Source organism: Mixophyes fleayi, chromosome 11, assembly GCF_038048845.1.
Source record: "Mixophyes fleayi isolate aMixFle1 chromosome 11, aMixFle1.hap1, whole genome shotgun sequence".
Taxonomy (NCBI): domain Eukaryota; kingdom Metazoa; phylum Chordata; class Amphibia; order Anura; family Limnodynastidae; genus Mixophyes; species Mixophyes fleayi.
Window position 1 is genome coordinate 96,848,383 of NC_134412.1, and position 21,506 is coordinate 96,869,888.

General features: G+C 43.3%; 1 protein-coding gene across 4 annotated transcripts in view; it reads left to right on the plus strand.

Moving 5' to 3' along the window:
• The window catches only part of KCNJ5 (potassium inwardly rectifying channel subfamily J member 5), a 62,817-nt gene extending 42,090 nt beyond the window's left edge, over nucleotides 1–20,727 (plus strand). For 3 of the 4 annotated variants that reach the window (XM_075190495.1, XM_075190496.1, XM_075190498.1), the window contains exons 3-4: nucleotides 12,904–13,853; nucleotides 19,827–20,727. In XM_075190495.1, the coding sequence (XP_075046596.1) occupies nucleotides 12,904–13,853; nucleotides 19,827–20,110 (1,234 nt within the window). In that variant the 3' untranslated portion in view covers nucleotides 20,111–20,727. Of the gene's footprint in view, nucleotides 1–2,618; nucleotides 2,680–12,903; nucleotides 13,854–19,826 lie in introns of those variants that run through there. The other variant, XM_075190499.1, reaches the window with a different exon arrangement.
• The last annotated feature ends 779 nt before the right edge of the window (nucleotides 20,728–21,506 follow it).

Genomic DNA, 21,506 nt, shown 5'->3' on the forward strand with positions numbered 1-21,506 from the left:
TTATCAGATCGTGTAAACTTGATCTAATAGAAGCAGCTGTATTGGATCCAATGTACAATTTTAGTGCTGGCAAAAGGGAAGACTTAAAAAATCAAAACAGATTCATCCTAAATTAAAATATTATTTAACAATAAAATCAGATTTAAAAAGTGAAAACAAAAAAAACAATTTACAGCTTGAATTCACAGTCTGATCGCTTCTTCACAGTTTAGATAATTGCACATATTTGATGTGAGGAGAATTATCTGATTCTGTTTTTATACAAATATCTCTCACTTTATAAAGACTTAAAAAAATTGTATTCAAATATGCTACATGTCCCAGTGTTGCATGCCCAAAGTCTGTGTTTTGAAGGGATGGGGCACTCAGGTTGTGAATTTGTTAAAACTATTATCTTCATTGTTTTTGGGTCTCATGTTTTGCTTCCCCTTGTAGATTATAAACTCTTACAAGCAGGGTCCTCATTTATACTGGTGCCAGTTTGTGAGTAGAATGGTGTATGTGTCTGTTATCAGTAATCTCTCCTTTTGTACAAAGCTGCAGAATATGTTAGGCACGTGCAATGCTTTCGTGGAAGGTGAAACAGTCCCTAGTTTGCTCATTGTTTTGGGAATAATAGAGCTGAATATATAGAGAGCAGAGTATATCCAAGCACTCTGTGCTTATGTTAGTACTATCAGTGTGACGTTTATCTCCGGAGCATGGTCGGGAATGTTCTGCAGTCTCTGATGTGACATCATCTTGGCAGCAGAGAGGACCAGCCTTAGGGTAACCCTTTCTCCTCAGGAGGTCTACTCTGTGCTCAGACTGATGACACTAACAGCTTTCACACAGTAACTGTGATTGTTTAAACTGTATCGCCTGCAACACTTAATTGGCTCTATAATGATTCAGATGGAATTCCAGCAGTTCTCAACTGTGATTGCTAACTTAATTTTAAAGAAATGATTTTAAGGGTTGTAGCTTTAAGATATCTGAATTTGTGCAAATGTCAGCAATATAAAATTGCAATTAGACATTTTTTTTAGATGATGAAATCTTCCATTGTGGGCAGCAGGATCTTCCTCTTTCCTCTCTGTTTTCTTTCTCCCCTCTCTTTTTGTTTGTTTTTCCCTGTCTCTATGATTTCTCTCCAGTTGTATTTTCTCTCTGCTCACTCTTTGTGCACACTGTATTACCTCTGTTATCTCTTCACTCTCTGATCTCTCTTTTCTGTCGCGCTCTCCCTTCTCTTTCGTGGTATGCTTTCTCCCTCCTGACATGCTCTTTCCCTGTCTGCTCCCTTTCCCTGTCCGCTCCCTGTCCGCTCCCTCTCTCTCTCTCTCTCTCTCTCTCTCTCTCTCTCTCTCTCTCTCTCTCTCTCTCTCTCTCTCTCTTTCTGTCCTCTCTCTCTTCTCTCTCTCTTTCTCTTTTTGTCCTCTCTCTGCTTGCCCTCGCTCTCTCTCTCTTTCTCTTTCTGTCCGCTCTCTGCATGCCCTCGCTCTCTTTCTGTCCGCTCTCTGCATGCCCTCGCTCTCTTTCTGTCCGCTCTCTGCTTGCCCTCGCTCTCTTTCTGTCCGCTCTCTGCATGCCCTCGCTCTCTTTCTGTCCGCTCTCTGCTTGCCCTCGCTCTCTTTCTGTCCGCTCTCAATCCTCTCTTTGCCCGCTCTCTCTCTGGGCTTGAGTCATTAAAGAGAGCAAAGCATAAAAAAAGAGTAACTTTACACCTTGGCAAAATCATGTTGCATTGGAGGGGGAGGTAAATTTAAAATTTATAGATTTATAGTTGGGATTGGTCATTAATTTCAACTTTAATTTTCAGTGAGAAAAAAAAAAACTATCAAGTATTTGTGTGCTACATGATAAAACAGCCAGTATTTATTGTATGTGCAAAATAATAAACTAACTTGCACCCCTTGCTTTGTAACATGGTTTGTCCAGGAGCAAACTAACTCCTTCTTTTTTTTTTTGCTTTGCTCTCTGTAATGACTCGGTCGCTCTGTATGCTCTCTGCTTGCTCTCTCTCTGCTTGCTCGCTTTATTGCTCTCTGCTTGCTCGCTTTATTGCTCTCTGCTCTCTCTGTCTGCTCTCTGCTTGCTTTCTGTATTGCTCTCTTGCTCTCTGTCTACTATATCCCTTGTGCTCTCTTGTCTGCTGTCTCCCGCTCTCTGTGTCTGTTCTCTCACTCTGTGTCTGTTCTCTGCTCGCTGTCTGTCAATCCGTTCTATGCTTGTTCACTCTCTGTCCACTTGCTCTCTCTTTGTTTGGTCCCAAACTCTCTTCTCTCACTCTTCTCTCTGCTCTCTGTTCTCTTTCAGTTCTCTCTGTTCTCTGTACTAATTTAGAATAATTTAAATGCCCACTTCACATGGGAATCTCCATCCTTTGCTCCCATCTCCCACACTCCACCCCTTTCACCTCCCTATGTTGTTGATTGATGAGCAGGGAGCAGTGAGTGAAAAGGTTAATCAGCCTGCTAGAGGCAGAGGATGGGGAATGTGGAGACTGGTGTCACAGAGAGGAATAGCTTGACTGTCACACATACACCAGTGACAGATCTCCATCCTGCACATTATTTCATTCACTGACTTGTCATTTTGTTGTTTGTGTGACTGGTATCCATGCCAGCAGCTTGGCGGGACGGGGAAAAGAATCTCCAGCTTTTCCTGAATACAAGTGAGGAGCAGATCTGAGCCTGGGTAAGGTCTTAGTGTTCAGTGATTGTTTCTTCTACGTAGCTACTTTGTTACATAGTTCCTGTGTTGTATATTCAGTGCTGTACACCATGTGCCAGTGTTTGAGGGGCCCTGTAAAAACATGTCTTCTTTGGATTAAGTTGTAACTCTGTAAACCGGTGTGTATAGTGCACCCTCATAAGTATCCAACACTCATCTCATTTATAGTGAAATTGGTGGTTGGTAAAGACCATGGCATGTAATAGAAAGGAAAAATTAAAATGCCTTACGTACATCTTTTGTTTTTCTATATGGTAGTATTTGTTTCCTGTGTACTTTGAATATTAGATCAGAGTAGTCTGTTTCGATGCACTTATGTTTGCTGTATAAGGATAATTCTATATAGTACATTTGGGTGTAATATCTTCGAATTATTATGTAATCTATTTCAGAGGCTTTCATTTCCTCCATAATGTCTCCCAATCCTAATTATTTCATACAGTTATGTGTAAATAGAATTTAGAGGTTCATCACTTATTTTTACCTAAAAAATGCCAACACACTCCGTAGTGCTGTACAGTTCATTCTTTAAAGGAGTCCTATAGAAAAGCAACTTATAACGGTTCTAAATGTATTTTGTTTTGGAAAACCTGAAGAAGGGGAATGGTCTGTGAACCTGCGATCTGATGTAGGAACATGTACCGTGCATTAGGTGTCTGATGATTGCAATGCCAGAGTAGAACTGTCCCAAATTTGGAAATTCACTGAGCGACACTCTGAGCTAGAAGTTCTGTGTACGGAGGACAGGAGAGTGTAAAGCCGGTGAGAACACAGTGCAAGCTGCTCTGAATCACATACAAACGGCATCTGTACACCAGTGTCCTTCTTGCTTAATGACTGAAATTATTGGAGCTAATACATTGTCCAGGAATTCTACAACTTTCCAACAGAATTCTGGGACACTTGTGTGACCTGACACTAGACACAAATACCTCCGTCCTTTACTTTTGATGTTCGAATATGGCATAACGGTTATAGAAACCTGGACTTGGACTTCTGTGTGACGCTTACACTTTACACAGCTGCTTCTTCAGACTGTTCCACCCCACAGTACACCCCCACTACATTGTTCTGCCTCTCTGTACACCCCCACTACATTGTTCTGCCTCTCTGTACACCCCCACTACATTGTTCTGCCTCTCTGTACACCCCCACTACATTGTTCTGCCTCTCTGTACACCCCCACTACATTGTTCTGCCTCTCTGTACACCCCCACTACATTGTTCTGCCTCTCTGTACACCCCCACTACATTGTTCTGCCTCTCTGTACACCCCCACTACATTGTTCTGCCTCTCTGTACACCCCCACTACATTGTTCTGCCTCTCTGTACACCCCCACTACATTGTTCTGCCTCTCTGTACACCCCCACTACATTGTTCTGCCTCTCTGTACACCCCCACTACATTGTTCTGCCTCTCTGTACACCCCCACTACATTGTTCTGCCTCTCTGTACACCCCCCACTACATTGTTCTGCCTCTCTGTACTCCCCCCACTACATTGTTCTGCCTCTCTGTACACCCCCACTACATTGTTCTGCCTCTCTGTACACCCCCACTACATTGTTCTGCCTCTCTGTACACCCCCACTACATTGTTCTGCCTCTCTGTACACCCCCACTACATTGTTCTGCCTCTCTGTACACCCCCACTACATTGTTCTGCCTCTCTGTACACCCCCACTACATTGTTCTGCCTCTCTGTACACCCCCACTACATTGTTCTGCCTCTCTGTACACCCCCACTACATTGTTCTGCCTCTCTGTACACCCCCACTACATTGTTCTGCCTCTCTGTACACCCCCACTACATTGTTCTGCCTCTCTGTACACCCCCACTACATTGTTCTGCCTCTCTGTACACCCCCACTACATTGTTCTGCCTCTCTGTACACCCCCACTACATTGTTCTGCCTCTCTGTACACCCCCCACTACATTGTTCTGCCTCTCTGTACACCCCCCACTACATTGTTCTGCCTCTCTGTACACCCCCCACTACATTGTTCTGCCTCTCTGTACACCCCCCACTACATTGTTCTGCCTCTCTGTACACCCCCCACTACATTGTTCTGCCTCTCTGTACACCCCCCACTACATTGTTCTGCCTCTCTGTACACCCCCCACTACATTGTTCTGCCTCTCTGTACACCCCCCACTACATTGTTCTGCCTCTCTGTACACCCCCACTACATTGTTCTGCCTCTCTGTACACCCCCACTACATTGTTCTGCCTCTCTGTACACCCCCACTACATTGTTCTGCCTCTCTGTACACCCCCACTACATTGTTCTGCCTCCTGTACACCCCCACTACATTGTTCTGCCTCCTGTACACCCCCACTACATTGTTCTGCCTCTTTGTACACCCCCACTACATTGTTCTGCCTCCTGTACACCCCCACTACATTGTTCTGCCTCCTGTACACCCCCACTACATTGTTCTGCCTCTTTGTACACCCCCAGTACATTGTTCTGCCTCCTGTACACCCCCACTACATTGTTCTGCCTCTCTGTACACCCCCACTACATTGTTCTGCCTCTCTGTACACCCCCCACTACATTGTTCTGCCTCTCTGTACACCCCCCACTACATTGTTCTGCCTCTCTGTACACCCCCCACTACATTGTTCTGCCTCTCTGTACACCCCCCACTACATTGTTCTGCCTCTCTGTACACCCCCCACTACATTGTTCTGCCTCTCTGTACACCCCCACTACATTGTTCTGCCTCTCTGTACACCCCCACTACATTGTTCTGCCTCTCTGTACACCCCCACTACATTGTTCTGCCTCTCTGTACACCCCCACTACATTGTTCTGCCTCCTGTACACCCCCACTACATTGTTCTGCCTCCTGTACACCCCCACTACATTGTTCTGCCTCTTTGTACACCCCCACTACATTGTTCTGCCTCCTGTACACCCCCACTACATTGTTCTGCCTCCTGTACACCCCCACTACATTGTTCTGCCTCCTGTACACCCCCACTACTTTGTTCTGCCTCTTTGTACACCCCCAGTACATTGTTCTGCCTCCTGTACACCCCCACTACATTGTTCTGCCTCTCTGTACACCCCCACTACATTGTTCTGCCTCTCTGTACACCCCCACTACATTGTTCTGCCTCTCTGTACACCCCTAGTACATTGTTGTGCCTCTTTGTACACCCCCACTACATTGTTCTGCCTCTCTGTACACCCCCCACTACATTGTTCTGCCTCTCTGTACACCCCCCACTACATTGTTCTGCCTCCAGTACACCCCCACTACATTGTTCTGCCTCTCTGTACACCCCTAGTACATTGTTGTGCCTCTTTGTACACCCCCACTACATTGTTCTGCCTCTCTGTACACCCCCCACTACATTGTTCTGCCTCTCTGTACACCCCCCACTACATTGTTCTGCCTCTCTGTACACCCCCCCTACATTGTTCTGCCTCTCTGTACACCCCCACTACATTGTTCTGCCTCTCTGTACACCCCCACTACATTGTTCTGCCTCTCTGTACACCCCCACTACATTGTTCTGCCTCTCTGTACACCCCCCACTACATTGTTCTGCCTCTTTGTACACCCCTAGTTTGTGAAGGATCCGTTGAGTATTGTGCCCCTTAATGTGCAACGGGGAGACCATCTAGGTCATCAATGCACACCAAGGTGGTTTACAGTGCACATAAATTGCGCTTCATAAATGAGGCCCTTTGGTGGCTGCACCTTGGACTAGGGTGGCCATGAGCTATGGACCTGGTTGCGTTACAGATGCGCTAATGACAGCATTTTGAGTTAGATGAATGATGTGACTTTGTGATTAATTTTTACTACACTCACTGAAAAGTAACAAGTTAGTTATTCCTATAATTTCCATTCAGTCCTGCTTTTATTGATAATATTTCTTCCTATATTGTCCTAAATAATCACTGGCATCTACTACAGTACAAGTTGAGTTCCACATGTAAAACCCACTTTTACCACAATTAGTTTATCCGTTAGTATATTTATGATGTATATCATTCTCTTCCCATCTAGTAGTTCATTATTACAGAATTTACACCAGATTTGTCAGCCTCCTATTTCTTTTATTACCTACGTGTTACCAAATTAATTTGTAGAATTATGTAACCAGTTGTGTGCATGTGAAACTGGTAAAACATTACCAATCAATTTCTTCATACCCTCTTTGCACCCACCGTCTGGTACATGGACATCCAGGGGGGCAGCCCTTGGGCTGAGCAGACTTAAATTAAGTCTGCTCAATATGGCGGCTGTGTGCCTTCTACACAGAGCCCGGCTGCCAGTGGCCATCTCCTGTCCCAATACTTATAGTTCCTGGCCACCGAATCGCTCAAAGTTATCGCTGTGTACATCTCCATGGAGAGCTGTCGGGGCTGATAGATGGCTGATATGTCAACTGATGTCAGATACAGTTACACTATTGGTGCCGATAGTAGGGGAGACCCCTGAGACAAGTTCCCTTGGGTAAAGAAACATAAATACTGTAAATAATGTAAATAAAGTATTAAAAATAAAATCGTGGTTTATAGCCAACATGGAAAAGATCACCTCCTTACTACGGGACAAAGAAGACAAATTCCATCAGGTCTGGGCCCCCTGGCTCTATGCCTAGAGTCTCGCAGTCTGTCTCCCTCTGATTAATCTCCTTCTTACACATTCCCACATAAAATTGAGCCTATTGCTTATCTAAAAAGGCCACCTCACAGTCCAGGTAGCGCTCCCTCTTGAGAGAGAGCAACGCTTCTCTTACTACATCTCATCTGACGACCATGTACTTGTTCCCCTTCCCTACCCCACATCCCTCTAAAGCCCACTGCCTTACCTCCCCCTCCCTTTCCCATTACTAACTTGTTATATTGCAATACATATTTCTGTTATAAAAGTGACATTGCTGGATATATGTATCTTGAATGTTCTACTCATGGTTTTCATTTTCTGCTTATGTCACGCATATTCTTCTTTTGTTTTTTTGTTTGTATGCAATAAAATTTTGAGTTAAAAAAAATAAAAATAAATAAAATCGTGTCCCACCAGGAGCAGGATGACATTATTTCAGCTACAATAAAAGTCCCTTCCAGGTTTTTCTTTCACCCTCCCCTAGAATATAATGGAGGGAAGGTGGAGGATAAGCTGGAGCAGATGAAACCATTGTGCTGTGATTGAGAAGCTGCTTTCTCCACTCATGTAATAATCCATCAATGCCCATATTCCTGTGTTAATATTCCCAGTGTTCTCGCAGAGCTCTGCGTGTTACCTGGTGACTGGGATTCAGTATATAATACAAAATATTTGCTTATAAAAGGACCATATAGCTCATTGTCGACCAGGAAAAAGACACTAATAGAGTAATGTTTACCCATGATATGCATTTATGTGTTGATCATGTATCATCCATTTCTATCCTGTATACACTGCATGTGTGTGATGTTTACCTGACGTAAAAATACATGGTCACATTTAATTTCTGTTTATAGAATGTAACCATATCCTTCAGCAGTTACATAGTAGTCTGCAAGTATGATGGATAACTCCCCCAAAAAATTACATAGTTATCCTATACAATTATCTATCTAAAACAATAGAAACAATAAGTAAAATTCTAAAATTAAAAAAATAAATATAATAATAATAATAATCTAGAAGTTTGTCTCTCTCTTTAAAGATGTCACGGGCACTAGGAGTCTTTGCCCAGGATATCACCAGATGATGGACTTACCAGAGTAATATAGCTGGTACTATGGTTCTCGGGTAGCAGGGTGACAATGGAACAGGAGAAACAGCAGATGGTGAGAGAATGCTTGAGGAAAGTCTATGACTAGCAGCAACTGGTAATGAGTAGATGTATGTACACGAGGAACCAGATGGACAAGGAAACGTGAGGAGAGTCAGTGGTCTGCGTATAGCAAGTTGTACCACTGCTATAGTGAGGAGGAATGTCCAGGAGTAGCGAGGAGGTAGTGAGAGTCAGCGGTCTGCGTATAGCAAGTTGTACCGCTGTCTATTGTGAAGGAATGGAATCCAGGGGAAAGTAGGTAACAGGGGAAGTCAGTGGTCTGCGTATAGAAAATTGTACCACTGCTTATGTGAGAGGATACTTGAAACTGGTGTCACAGGGAACAGGAGTCAGTGGTCTGAGTCAGCAAGTTGTACCACTGATATATATATGTGAGGAGGGGCACGAGGAGATGAATGTAAAGCAGAGTATACACGGGGCACACAGAACTTGATCCCACGATGATATCCACAATACAACGATAACTGACAAGCACTGCTCGAAGTATACAAAGTCACAATAGCTATCCAGGCAATAGGAAACAAAGTCAATGGTAACAATGGCTTCAGTGGATAGGAGGCTCCGGAGGAGAACACAACTCAGTCTAGATGGATATGCAATACAAAAGCAAAGTCAATGGAAAGTATGCATACCGTGGTTCAGGAGAGCAGGCTGTCAGAGAGACGTGCAGGGATACCTGAACGGCTGAAGGCCGGCAGGAGGAGAGACCACTGGAGGGTGGAAGCGGTAATCGGGTTGGTGCAGCGCACGGCAGGTAATCCAGAATCAACGAAGCAGTAGTAAGTGAAACTGGAAACATGATGAACACGGGAGAGTTGAGGCTGTCTGGTATCCAGTAGTAGTGGTGGAGACAGCGGAGAGAAGGCACGCTGAACACGGGAGAGTAGAGGCGGTCTGGAACCCTGTAGTAGTAACGGAGGCAGCGGAGAGCTGACACGATAAACACAGGAGAGTTGAGGCGATCAGGAACTCTGTAGTAGTAAAGGAGGCAGCAGATAGGAAACAGCTGAGTGCAGGCACGATGAACACAGGAGAGTTGAAGTGGTCTGGAAACCACAATAGCAGTAAACAGGAATCAGCAGGAGCTGAATACACGAGGAACACAGGAACACCTTCAGAGGCTCATGGGGAATGAGACTCCAAGATCAGGCAACCAGGTAATGATCACAGGTGGTTTAAATAGGGAGGGTTGCCTGATCATCCAATCAATTAAAAGCAACAGGTACTGAAGGTTTCATAAGGGCTGCACATGCGCAGACCCTCAGGATGGCGGACGGCCACGGTTCCTGAACACACGGGAAATGGCACTCACAGTCCGGTGAGTGACAAAAGAGTTATGACAGTATCATTGAAAAAAAATCCAATAAAGATCTTTCCATAGAAATGGTATTCAGCATCCCCTGGCATATTATTATATTATCTAGAAAGCTCTTTATTGGATTTATAATTCGGTGAGACTGTCATTGATCTTTAAAGAGACAGACTTGTATATATATATTGATCACCAGCTTTGTTATATATGTTTTCCTGATTGTTTGTAGAATTTTACTTTGTTTTTACACTGACACAGTTGTTTCTATTAGATAAATATATTAGATGACTATTGCGCCCTGTTATAATTGTTAGTTTGTGTTCTATACTCGGGAGGTTGCTCACCACATGCCCTTCTATCTAACAACCACTTTCCCTGTTTACAGGGAATATAGAGGATAGCAATATAATATTAATATAGTGGGCGAATCTGTATAACATCCAGCGATTAATCTCATGTCTATCTATGTTGGTGTGAATTGTATCTCAGTGTCTTTAGTACATTCAAAGAGGTGTCGATTTAATTCACTTTGTGGCTCTGTTAATGTAGCCAGGGCTGTAAAATTGGGCTTTGGTTATTTTAGAATGGGTGAACAGGTCACACGGGGATGTGACAAAAAAAAATTAAACAAGCCATTAGACCTCTGGTCTGTGCCGGAAGGAAGATGAGGTTAAAGTGCTACAGGACTTTTTTCGGGCTGCACCCACTCTATGGAATTCTCTCCCTCGCACAGTAAGACTCTCCTCTGGTCTACGAACTTTAAAGTGTTCTCTGAAAACCTTCCTCTTCAGACAATCTTATAATATTCCTCAGCCACCCTCTTAACCTCGCTACCTTTAGCCTGTTACACAATTTCACACAAGATAACTACCCCCTGACCAACATTGTTGTGTGACGGGATCATCTAGCTTATGAGTCACTTTTACCTTTGCAGTCTGGCTGGGCTAAAATGCAAATTGTAGACTTAACCTCATGTGTCAATCTCCCATTGTCCCATAGATTGTAAGCTTGCGAGCAGGGCGTTCTAACCGCTTTGTCCGTTTTACCCAGTTTGTTTATTAGTTTATTATATCTGTCCCCAATTGTAAAGCGCTATGGAATATGTTGGCGCTATATAAATAAACGACGATGATGATGATGAAAGTGCTACACCCCCCCTGTAGCAGAAGGGTGTCACGGGCACTAGGAGTCTTTACCCAGGTATCACCAGATGATGGACTTACCAGAGCAGTATAGGTGGTAATATGATACTCTGGTAGCGGGGTGATCACGGAACAGGAGACATCAGATGGTAAGAGAATGCTCGTGGAAAGTCTATGACTAGGAGCACTGGTAATATATAGATAATTGACACGAGGAACTGGATGGACAAGGAAACGTGAGGGTAGTCAGTGGTCTGCGGATAGCAAGTTGTACCACTGCTATAGTGAGGAGGAATGTCCAGAAATAACAAGGAGGTGATGAGAGTCAGCGGTCTGCGTATAGCAAGTGGTACCGCTGTCTAGGTGAGGGAATGGAATCCAGGTGAAGGTATCCGGGAAGTCAGTGGTCTGCGTTAGCAAGTTGTACCACTGCTATGTGAAAGGATACTGGAAACGGGTGACTCAGGAAACAGGGAACAGTGGTCTGCCTCTAGCAAGTTGTACCACTGAATATATAAATATATATATATATATATATATATATATATATATATATATATATATATATATATATATATATATATATATATATATATATATATATATATGTGTGAGGAAGAGCACGGGGAGATAAATGCAATGCAGAGTATACACGGGCACACTGAACTTGATCCCACGATGATATGCACAAATAGTAATAACTGAACAGCACTGCACAATAATACAAAGTCAGAAGAACTATCCAGGCAAAAGGTAACACAGTCAAATGATGGTAATAGTCTCAGCGGATAGACAACTCCAGAGGAGAACAACTCAGTCCAGCTAGATATGCAATACACCAGCACAGTCAATGAGAAGTATGCATACCGTGGTTCAGGAGAGCAGGCTGTCAGACAGAAGTGCAGGGATACCTGAACGGCTGGAGGTCGGCAGGATACGAAGTCCCAGGAGGGTAGAAGCGGTAATCAAGTAGGTGCAGCGCACAGGTAGGTAGACCAGCAGGGATGGACACAATACTCAGGAAGCAGTAGTATATCGAACTGGACACCTGGAGAACGCTGAAGAGTAGAGATGGTCTAGACGAGATGGAAGCAGTGGAGCGTTGTTCCAATGCAGACAGGCGAGTTGACACAAGCGGAGACACTGTAGAAGCACGGAGAGCGGATCAGCTGGCTGCAGACACGAGGAGTACTGAAGGGTTGCGATGAGCAGGGTACTGCAGATACACGGAGGCAGCGGATAGGAATCAGCTGGAGCAGTCACAATGAAACACGGGAGAGTTGAGGTGAGCAGGATACTGTAGATACACGGAGGCAGCGGATAGGAATCGGCTGGCACAGTCACGATGAAACACATGAGAGTTGAAGTGGTCTGGAAACCACAAACTAACAGGAATCAGCAGGAGCTGAACACACGAGGAAACACAGGAACACCTTCAGAGGCTCATGGGGAATGAGACTCCCAAGATCAGGCAACGAGGTATTGACCTCAGGTGCTTTAAATAGGGAGTGTTGCCTGATCAGCCAATTAACTAAAAGGAACAGATACTGAAGGTTTGAAAGGGCTGCACATGCGCAGACCCTCAGGATGGTGGGCGGCCACGGTTCCTAAACACACGAGAAGTAGCACTCACAGTCCTGTGAGTGACAAAGGGGAGTGCAGTTACTTCAATACATTATTTCACGTCCAATGTAATTCTTTCATTTAATACTTGGTTCTGGTGCAGGAACGCTACAGGTATCTGAAAGTGCATATAGTTTGGATTTAATTTATAAATATAAGTTAAAGCTCACAGATAACTCTGTTTTTCTCCTTCTACATTTGCTTCTCCTCTTTATTTTGATAGTGTGAATTAAACAATTTTAATCTTCATTTGAACTTCCAAACAGTAACTTTAGTAAGTGTTTTGTTTTTCTTCACCCAACAGGTACACACCCATCATGGCTAGAGACTTAAGGGTCACCATGGACCAGGACCTACAAGCTGACATTACACCCAGAGAACCTAAAAAGTTACCCAAACAGGCTCGGGAAAGCTCAACGTTGGCTGTCGACCGTTCCCATCTTTTATCAGAGCACAGTAAGCCACGGCAGAGGTATATGGAGAAAGATGGAAAGTGCAACGTACACCATGGGAACGTCAAAGAGACCTACCGCTACTTCAGTGACCTGTTCACCACCCTGGTGGACCTGAAGTGGCATTTCAGCTTGCTCATCTTCACCCTGGTATACACTGTCACATGGCTATTTTTTGGACTTATTTGGTGGCTCATTGCTTATATCAGAGGAGATCTGGAACACTTGGGGGACAAAAACTGGGTACCTTGTGTGCAGAATCTCAATGGCTTTGTCTCTGCATTTCTCTTTTCCATTGAAACGGAAACCACCATTGGCTATGGATACCGGGTAATCACAGAGAATTGTCCTGAGGGAATTGTCCTACTGCTAATCCAAGCCATCCTGGGCTCAATTGTCAATGCGCTAATGGTGGGCTGCATGTTTGTAAAGATTAGTCAGCCTAAAAAGCGGGCGGAAACCCTGATGTTCTCAAATAACGCTGTGATTTCTCTGAGAGACTGGAAACTGTGTCTGATGTTCCGCGTGGGAGACCTCCGCAGTTCCCATATCGTGGAGGCCTCAATCAGAGCCAAGCTCATGAAGTCCAAACAGACCACAGAAGGAGAGTTTATCCCCCTTAATCAGACAGACATCAATGTAGGTTTCGACACAGGAGATGATCGTCTTTTCCTGGTCTCCCCACTTATCATTTCACATGAAATCAATGAGAAGAGCCCGTTCTGGGCAATGTCCCGTGCGCAACTGGAATCCGAGGACTTCGAAATTGTGGTTATTTTAGAAGGCATGGTGGAAGCGACAGGTATGTTGATTTTAGTAATTTAAGTAAACACCATAACTGGATGTGTATTGTAAGTGCTATACCACATAACAAACAAGTATATAAACACAATACTGATATAATAGCTAGATTCTAAGACAATATGACAAATACATGGTAGGTAAGTCGTGTTATTTTCATCCCAGTGTGTTACATAAAAACAGGATGGGTGTCATTGTCTTGGTTTAGAATTGTCAGCTATCTTTAAGTTATTTCATACAAACCATTCATTATTTAAGTGTAATAATTATTGTCAGAGTTGCTTCTTGCAATACAAATTTGTGAATCTGTATGAAAATTTGCCATCATTTCTCTAAATTTAAGTTGACTTAAAAATGGCCAAATTTGAGTAAGCCAAATCGGCATACAACCCGGGTGGAACATATTTGAGCTTAAATTGATACATCTTAACTTTTTATGCAAACCTCCAACAGCAAGCAGTGCTAAGCAAACCTCAAATGACAAATACAATTTGAAACTGCATATTTTTATGGGGTATATTGAAGTTTTAACAACAAACATGTTCATGGCCATTGCACCTGTGATACTTGATAGAATTTGAAACCGGTTTTCCATACCTACTAATGTAATCCTTGTTAGACCATGCCTTTTGGGACATTTTCGTGTTTGTCCTTTCCAAGCCCTGATGTCTGACTAAATACCTAGTTTTGGGTGGGGGGTTCTTTGTTAATATAATGGATTTGATAATTATTACTCACACAAAGTTCAAGAACATTTGGTAGTGGGGATAATTATAATAATTGAAAGCATTTTTGTCCTCCTATTTATTTATTCTGTATCTACACTTTCTCCTGTGTTTGAAAATATATGTTGAATGGTTTGTTTGGATTGTTGTGACACAACATATATTTCCCAGCATTTTGTTCTGTTGTAAACAGCCTCCACGTTTACACATTTAATTGTTCTCTCCACTTTATCTGTTAGTGACCTTTACATATTTATTTTATATATTTACTTTTTTACTTTATACGTATTTGGGATTAGTCTTGTTTTCTTCAGCATTGAAGTTTCTGTCTTAGATTTTCTAATTGTATATTCGGTTGCATTTCTTGACTTTTTTTCCCTCCAAGATTTAAAGAGCTCCTGTTAGGTTATACTTCTCAACCATGACATGAACAAGCATCAATATTTATATATATGCTAGTTGAGTTAATCATTTTATGTATCATGTATAGATGTTTGTTCATTTATTTATTTTTAATGTTACCTGTATGGTAAGAACGAATCAACGGATATGTTTGCAAATAAACTCTCTGGGGCATATTCCATTAAGCCGGCACATCGCGGCTGCGCATATAAAGTATCAATATAGTACCGCAACATCATAAATTTTGCAGCAACACTAAGTGCCTTCGGGTCCGTTCCGGAGGCACTTCACGCTTAATTCAATATGCCCCTCTGAGTTATTAAGGGAGGTTTTCAGCTATTCAATATAACAGCTGCTTGCATATATGAAACAATATCTCACACATAGTCCCCCCGTAGCATCCTATGTGCCGGCAGACTCCATCCCTATAGTGGGGGCTACACCTCAATATATCCCTGATGTGCCCTAAATGCAAAAAAAAAAACATTTGCAGCCCTTGCATCAAAATATGTTTGTCCAGGTACAAATCCACAACCTTTAGCTGAATTTGTTCCTAACTCTAAAGCCCATTTTCTGTGCATGTAGCTGCATGTTAGGAGTTCCTCATTTTTACAGCACAGGAATTATGCAGTGTAGAAAAGACCATCACTAGCACCAAAACAGGGTGAGGACACAAGAGGAGGCTTGGGGGTAATTTAACCACAGAGCACCTGAGTCATCAGCCACCAGCATCAAGGAGGATTCCCTGACTTGTTAGTCATCAAGGGTTATCAGAATATAAAGAACAATTTGTATCCCCCAGCATTACTAAGCTGCAGCCATGTCACTGCTGTATGTGTGCAGCTAGAGAGGAATGTCCGTAGTTTGAAATATTTATCTTAGGGGAATAAAACACCAGGGTAAGACTGGCAAGGTGGAAAGAAATGTGTCCGATGGGCCGCCCTAGGTTTAGAGATAAGAGTTGATAACTGGCACTCGTGTCATTTTAAGATTTATTCTTTGAGGGAAAATGCTGGGACTGAAGCAGAGTGGGACGTACGCCAGTTTGCATAGTGTATCTTACATGAAATCGCTCTGTGCAAGCTCAGAAAGTGGTAGCACACATATGCAATTATACAGACCTGCGTAATTTTAGCACTTACACCCACCTGCGTTGGGAGAGGCTGGACGGGCGAGGGAAGGGGAGTTCTGACGTTGGCCAAGTACAATAAAGGCGTGTGAATGTAAATGCATCTCTTACAGACCTGTAGAAATACACATATGCGCCTTCTAGGAGGCGGATATCTTTTACATCTGCTATAGGGCAGGTGCAATAACATGCTGATGATGCAGACAGCCATTCAAGATGTGTACAGCTCCGCCTATGAGTGGAAATACGCTATCGTTCCTTCCTGATCCTTTTTTTTGTTTTTTTTTGTTTTTTTATTTATTTTAAAAGTCCCCCTGTGTATCCCTTTTGAAATGTTTATTTTTCAGGAGGGTAGACCAGGAGTTACTATTAACAGTGAAAATACTACAATACTAAAACATCCTAAAGCCTAAAATTCTAAATAAATGTAAAAATTATTCCTAGTAAGTTCCTGCGGTTTTATTAAATTTCTGATCACATTTCTAAGCATGGCTCACTGAAGGCACCAGTTTTGTAATGTCATAAATATTGCTTTATTCATCATTACTGTTTCATCATCAGATTAATTTAAATCATGATTTCATGGTCATTTAATAGTGTTAAGTCCACATTTATTTAGTACTTATTTTAGTTCCAATCATCTGGTACATGAATGTGTAATACTTTTGATCCCATTTATTGTTCATCTATATTTATGACGTCCGGTTCCATGGAGCATGGCCATTATTTTATGAAATGTTTTCATCTCCTATAACACCCCCAGGCATACAAGTTATCTCCAGCTGGGCCACCTTCATTCTGTGGCCCCATGTGGTGAACCTTGCACTGACTTCTAGACCTTGTTCAGAGTTGTGTGGAGTCAAAAACAAAAATACAGTAAAAAAATAATCTTTGCATTTGGTTCCTGACAAAACCAAGTCCATAAATCTGTAAAGGATTTTCTTTTTAAACTATTCCAGACTATTAAATAATAGCCATAATGTTTTGCACAATTTGTACTTTTCCATTGCCGGAAGAGCGGTAACAGTGAAATATATAATAATATGAAACGGGGAATACATTTTCAGTGACTTTAATTGATGTTGTGTAGGCACAAGAACCTATAAATCATTGTTTGACCCTAGTGACTCTCAGGTTAGCTCTAAAACTAACTTTATACTGTGTTTCATGGAACATTAAGCAGGGCAATAAATAACACAAGCTGTTGGTTACACAGAAGCTGCAGACTGATTGTTTAACTCCTTGTAGCCTCCTCTGGGGGAGATACCGGGAAACACAGGGAAAACTGGACAGCTCAGAGAAAAACATTTACATGGGATTTTTAAGTCTTTTTCAACCGAAGTTCAGTGCCAAGGGACAGGTGTTAGAGGCCAGAGGTGGGTTTGAGCTCCTTTTTATATATTCTGTTAATGTAAAATGTTTATATTTTTAGGAAATAAAGGGTTAAAATATTATTTTTAAACTTCTACAATGCACTTTTGAAAATGTCTCTAAAATTGATTGTATTTACCATTGTCATAACTTGCTGCAATATATAGCCTTTGGCAAAGGGAGAGAGAAAACATTGCATGCAGCCTTAGAGGGAGTGGGCACCTGAGCACTAATGCTTTGGTAGAGCGTGCACATTTGAGCATGCATCCTTTTGTAGAGAGCAAGAGCACTTAACTCCTCATGCCTTGGTATAGAGAGAGCACCTGATCATTCATGCTTTGGTAGACTGAGAGAGAGCACCTGAGAACTCGCCCTTTGGTAGAGAGAAAGAGAGAGCACCTGAGAACTCGCCCTTTGGTAGAGAGAAAGAGAGAGCACCTGAGAACTCGTCCTTTGGTAGAGAGAAAGAGCGAGCACCTGAGAACTCGTCCTTTGGTAGAGAGAAAGAGAGAGCACCTGAGAACTCGTCCTTTGGTAGAGAGAAAGAGAGAGCACCTGAGAACTCGTCCTTTGGTAGAGAGAAAGAGAGAGCACCTGAGAACTCGTCCTTTGGTAGAGAGAAAGAGAGAGCACCTGAGAACTTGTCCTTTGGTAGAGAGAAAGAGAGAGCACCTGAGAACTCGTCCTTTGGTAGAGAGAAAGAGAGAGCACCTGAGAACTCGTCCTTTGGTAGAGAGAAAGAGAGCGCACCTGAGAACTCGTCCTTTGGTAGAGAGAAAGAGAGCGCACCTGAGAACTCGTCCTTTGGTAGAGAGAAAGAGAGCGCACCTGAGAACTCGTCCTTTGGTAGAGAGAAAGAGAGCGCACCTGAGAACTCGTCCTTTGGTAGAGAGAAAGAGAGCGCACCTGAGAACTCGTCCTTTGGTAGTGAGAAAGAGAGAGCACCTGAGAACTCGTCCTTTGGTAGAGAGAAAGAGAGAGCACCTGAGAACTCGTCCTTTGGTAGAGAGAAAGAGAGAGCACCTGAGAACTCGTCCTTTGGTAGAGACAAAGAGAGCGCACCTGAGAACTCGTCCTTTGGTAGAGACAAAGAGAGCGCACCTGAGAACTCGTCCTTTGGTAGAGACAAAAAGAGAGCACACCTGAGAACTCGTCCTTTGGTAGAGACAAAGAGAGCGCACCTGAGAACTCGTCCTTTGGTAGTGAGAAAGAGAGAGCACCTGAGAACTCGTCCTTTGGTAGAGAGAAAGAGAGAGCACCTGAGAACTCGTCCTTTGGTAGAGAGAAAGAGAGAGCACCTGAGAACTCGTCCTTTGGTAGAGAGAAAGAGAGAGCACCTGAGAACTCGTCCTTTGGTAGAGAGAAAGAGAGAGCACCTGAGAACTCGTCCTTTGGTAGAGAAAGAGAGCGCACCTGAGAACTCGTCCTTTGGTAGAGAGAGAGAGAGCGCACACCTGAGAATTTGTCCTTTGGTAGAGAGAGAGAGAGCGCACACCTGAGAATTTGTCCTTTGGTAGAGAGAGAGAGAGAGCACCTGAGAACTCGTCCTTTGGTAGAGAGAGAGAGAGCGCACACCTGAGAACTCGTCCTTTGGTAGAGAGAGAGAGAGCGCACACCTGAGAACTCGTCCTTTGGTAGAGAGAGAGAGAGCGCACACCTGAGAACTCGTCCTTTGGTAGAGAGAGAGAGAGCGCACACCTGAGAACTCGTCCTTTGGTAGAGAGAGAGAGAGCGCACACCTGAGAACTCGTCCTTTGGTAGAGAGAGAGAGAGCGCACACCTGAGAACTCGTCCTTTGGTAGAGAGAGAGAGAGAGAGCACACCTGAGAACTCGTCCTTTGGTAGAGAGAGAGAACATCTGAGAACTCGTCCTTTGGTAGAGAGAGAGAGCATCTGAGCACTAGTCCTTTGGTATAGAAAGAGAGAGCTCAGGGAGGACAGAAACCTCCTGTGGAGCACAAGGGCAAAAGCACCTGATCACGTAGCCTTTGGTAGAGCGAGAGAGAGCACCTGAGCACGCAGCCTTTGGTAGAGCGAGAGAGCGCACCTGAGCACGCAGCCTTCTGTAGAGCGAGAGAGAGCACCTGAGCACGCAGCCTTCTGTAGAGCACCTGAGCACGCAGCCTTTGGTAGAGCTAGAGAGAGCACCTGAGCACGCAGCCTTCTGTAGAGCACCTGAGCACGCAGCCTTTGGTAGAGCGAGAGAGAGCACCTGAGCACACAGCCTTCTGTAGAGCACCTAAGCACGCAGTCTTTGGTAGAACGAGAAGAGAGCGCATCTGAGCCAGCAGCCTTTGGTAGAGAGAGCACCTGTCATACTGTCATTATTTTTTGTGATCCTTTGTAGGAATGACTTGCCAAGCCCGCAGCTCCTATGTGAACAGAGAGGTCTTGTGGGGGCACCGCTTCACCCCAGTCCTTACTCTGGAAAAAGGATTTTATGAAGTGGATTATACAAGCTTTCATGACACTTATGAGACCCCCACACCCAGCTGTAGCGCTAAGGAGCTGGAGGAACTACAGAGAGGGGATCGTCTGTTCCAACAACTCTATACTCCTCAAAGGAATGTGGGAACACAGAATGGAGCACCCAGGTCAGAAGACACCAAATTAGGGACACAATCAGATTGAGCTGTAAGAAGCAAGGTGATATCCACTGCAAAACATTTAATCTTCTCTAGCTAGAGATGTGGTAACGGCACTGTAATATAACTTATTGATTTGTACCATATTAATTGCTTAAGAACCGATGTGCCCTGCTAGGCAGCGATGTGGTTAGAGAGAAAGGGGTCATCTCCGTGGACCCTGGATGCAATACTTATTTTTGACTTTAGGTTCTTATTGATTTACTTCACAGAAAGCATTTGTTGCTGCACTTACTCAGCAGGATCATCATCCTACAGTACAGGAACACTGCTTGTGCCTCAGTAACACTGTTGCAAAGATATTCACTGTATCAGATTGCATAGTCATGCCACACTGATAATTTTTTACATTGTGTATTTTACATCCCTTGCTAACATTGAGTATCTTTCTGCCAGATTCACTCAAGAGTTTTCATATCTTGGTAAGAGGAGGAATAGTCAATGTTGTACTGAAAATAAACACTGATTACTTTGTATGGTCACAAGCGTGCACAAAAATCCAGAAAGCTGTTCTGGTCCAGTTGTTTTTCAGGAGTAGTGGGATGTGTATACAGGGATAACTGTCACTACTGTTGTGATTATGGAAATCTAAGAATAAAATAAATCTACCAACTAAGAATGTGAATCGTTTCCAATTCTTAGCAAGTTTTCTTTACAAAGAAAAAAAAAAGAAGAGAAAACAGCATGATATATTGACATTTGCTGTTTATGTTCATTTAGATTATTTTATGTCCGTGTCTGTTGATAGCAGATGGTTCAGTGAGTCCCTGATTCATCTAACCGAGATCCATACTTCTGCCCCCTTTGGCCTTGTTCAGGGTTGTCAAAGCCCCTCCCCGGTGACATTCTAATGTGCATTAATGGAAAGTTCACAGGGGAAGGGCTTTGACAATTTGAACAAGTCCCATCTGAGCTTGGACCCGTAGAAGCTTCAGGTGACTACAATAATTGCCAGTAAGTATGACTATGTATTTTAGTTTAGGTCACCTAATTAGCCCCAGCACTACAGTTTTAGTCTGGGTGAAATTAGCCTTTAATTCAATCTAGCTTGCTGAAAAATTCTAATTTGTGCAGTTTCCATCTCAGGAATGAATTATGGGACTGCCAGAGTTCTACTGCTCGGTAGAAAAAATAAATACTAATTATAGTATTTTATCTTGTGGCTTGTATTACAGACTTCAGAGGTATTGTTGAACGTACATGCATAGACAGGGCCGTCAAGAGGAATTTGGGGCCCACAGCTGGAGAAGCAATGTGCGACGCCGCTGTATAAAGAGGCATGACCACATAGTGATGGGGCGTGACCAATTTGGTCTGTGGCTCCGCCTCTTTACATATGACATTATGGGGGGAATTCACTTAGCCGCAAAGTGTCTCTGCAA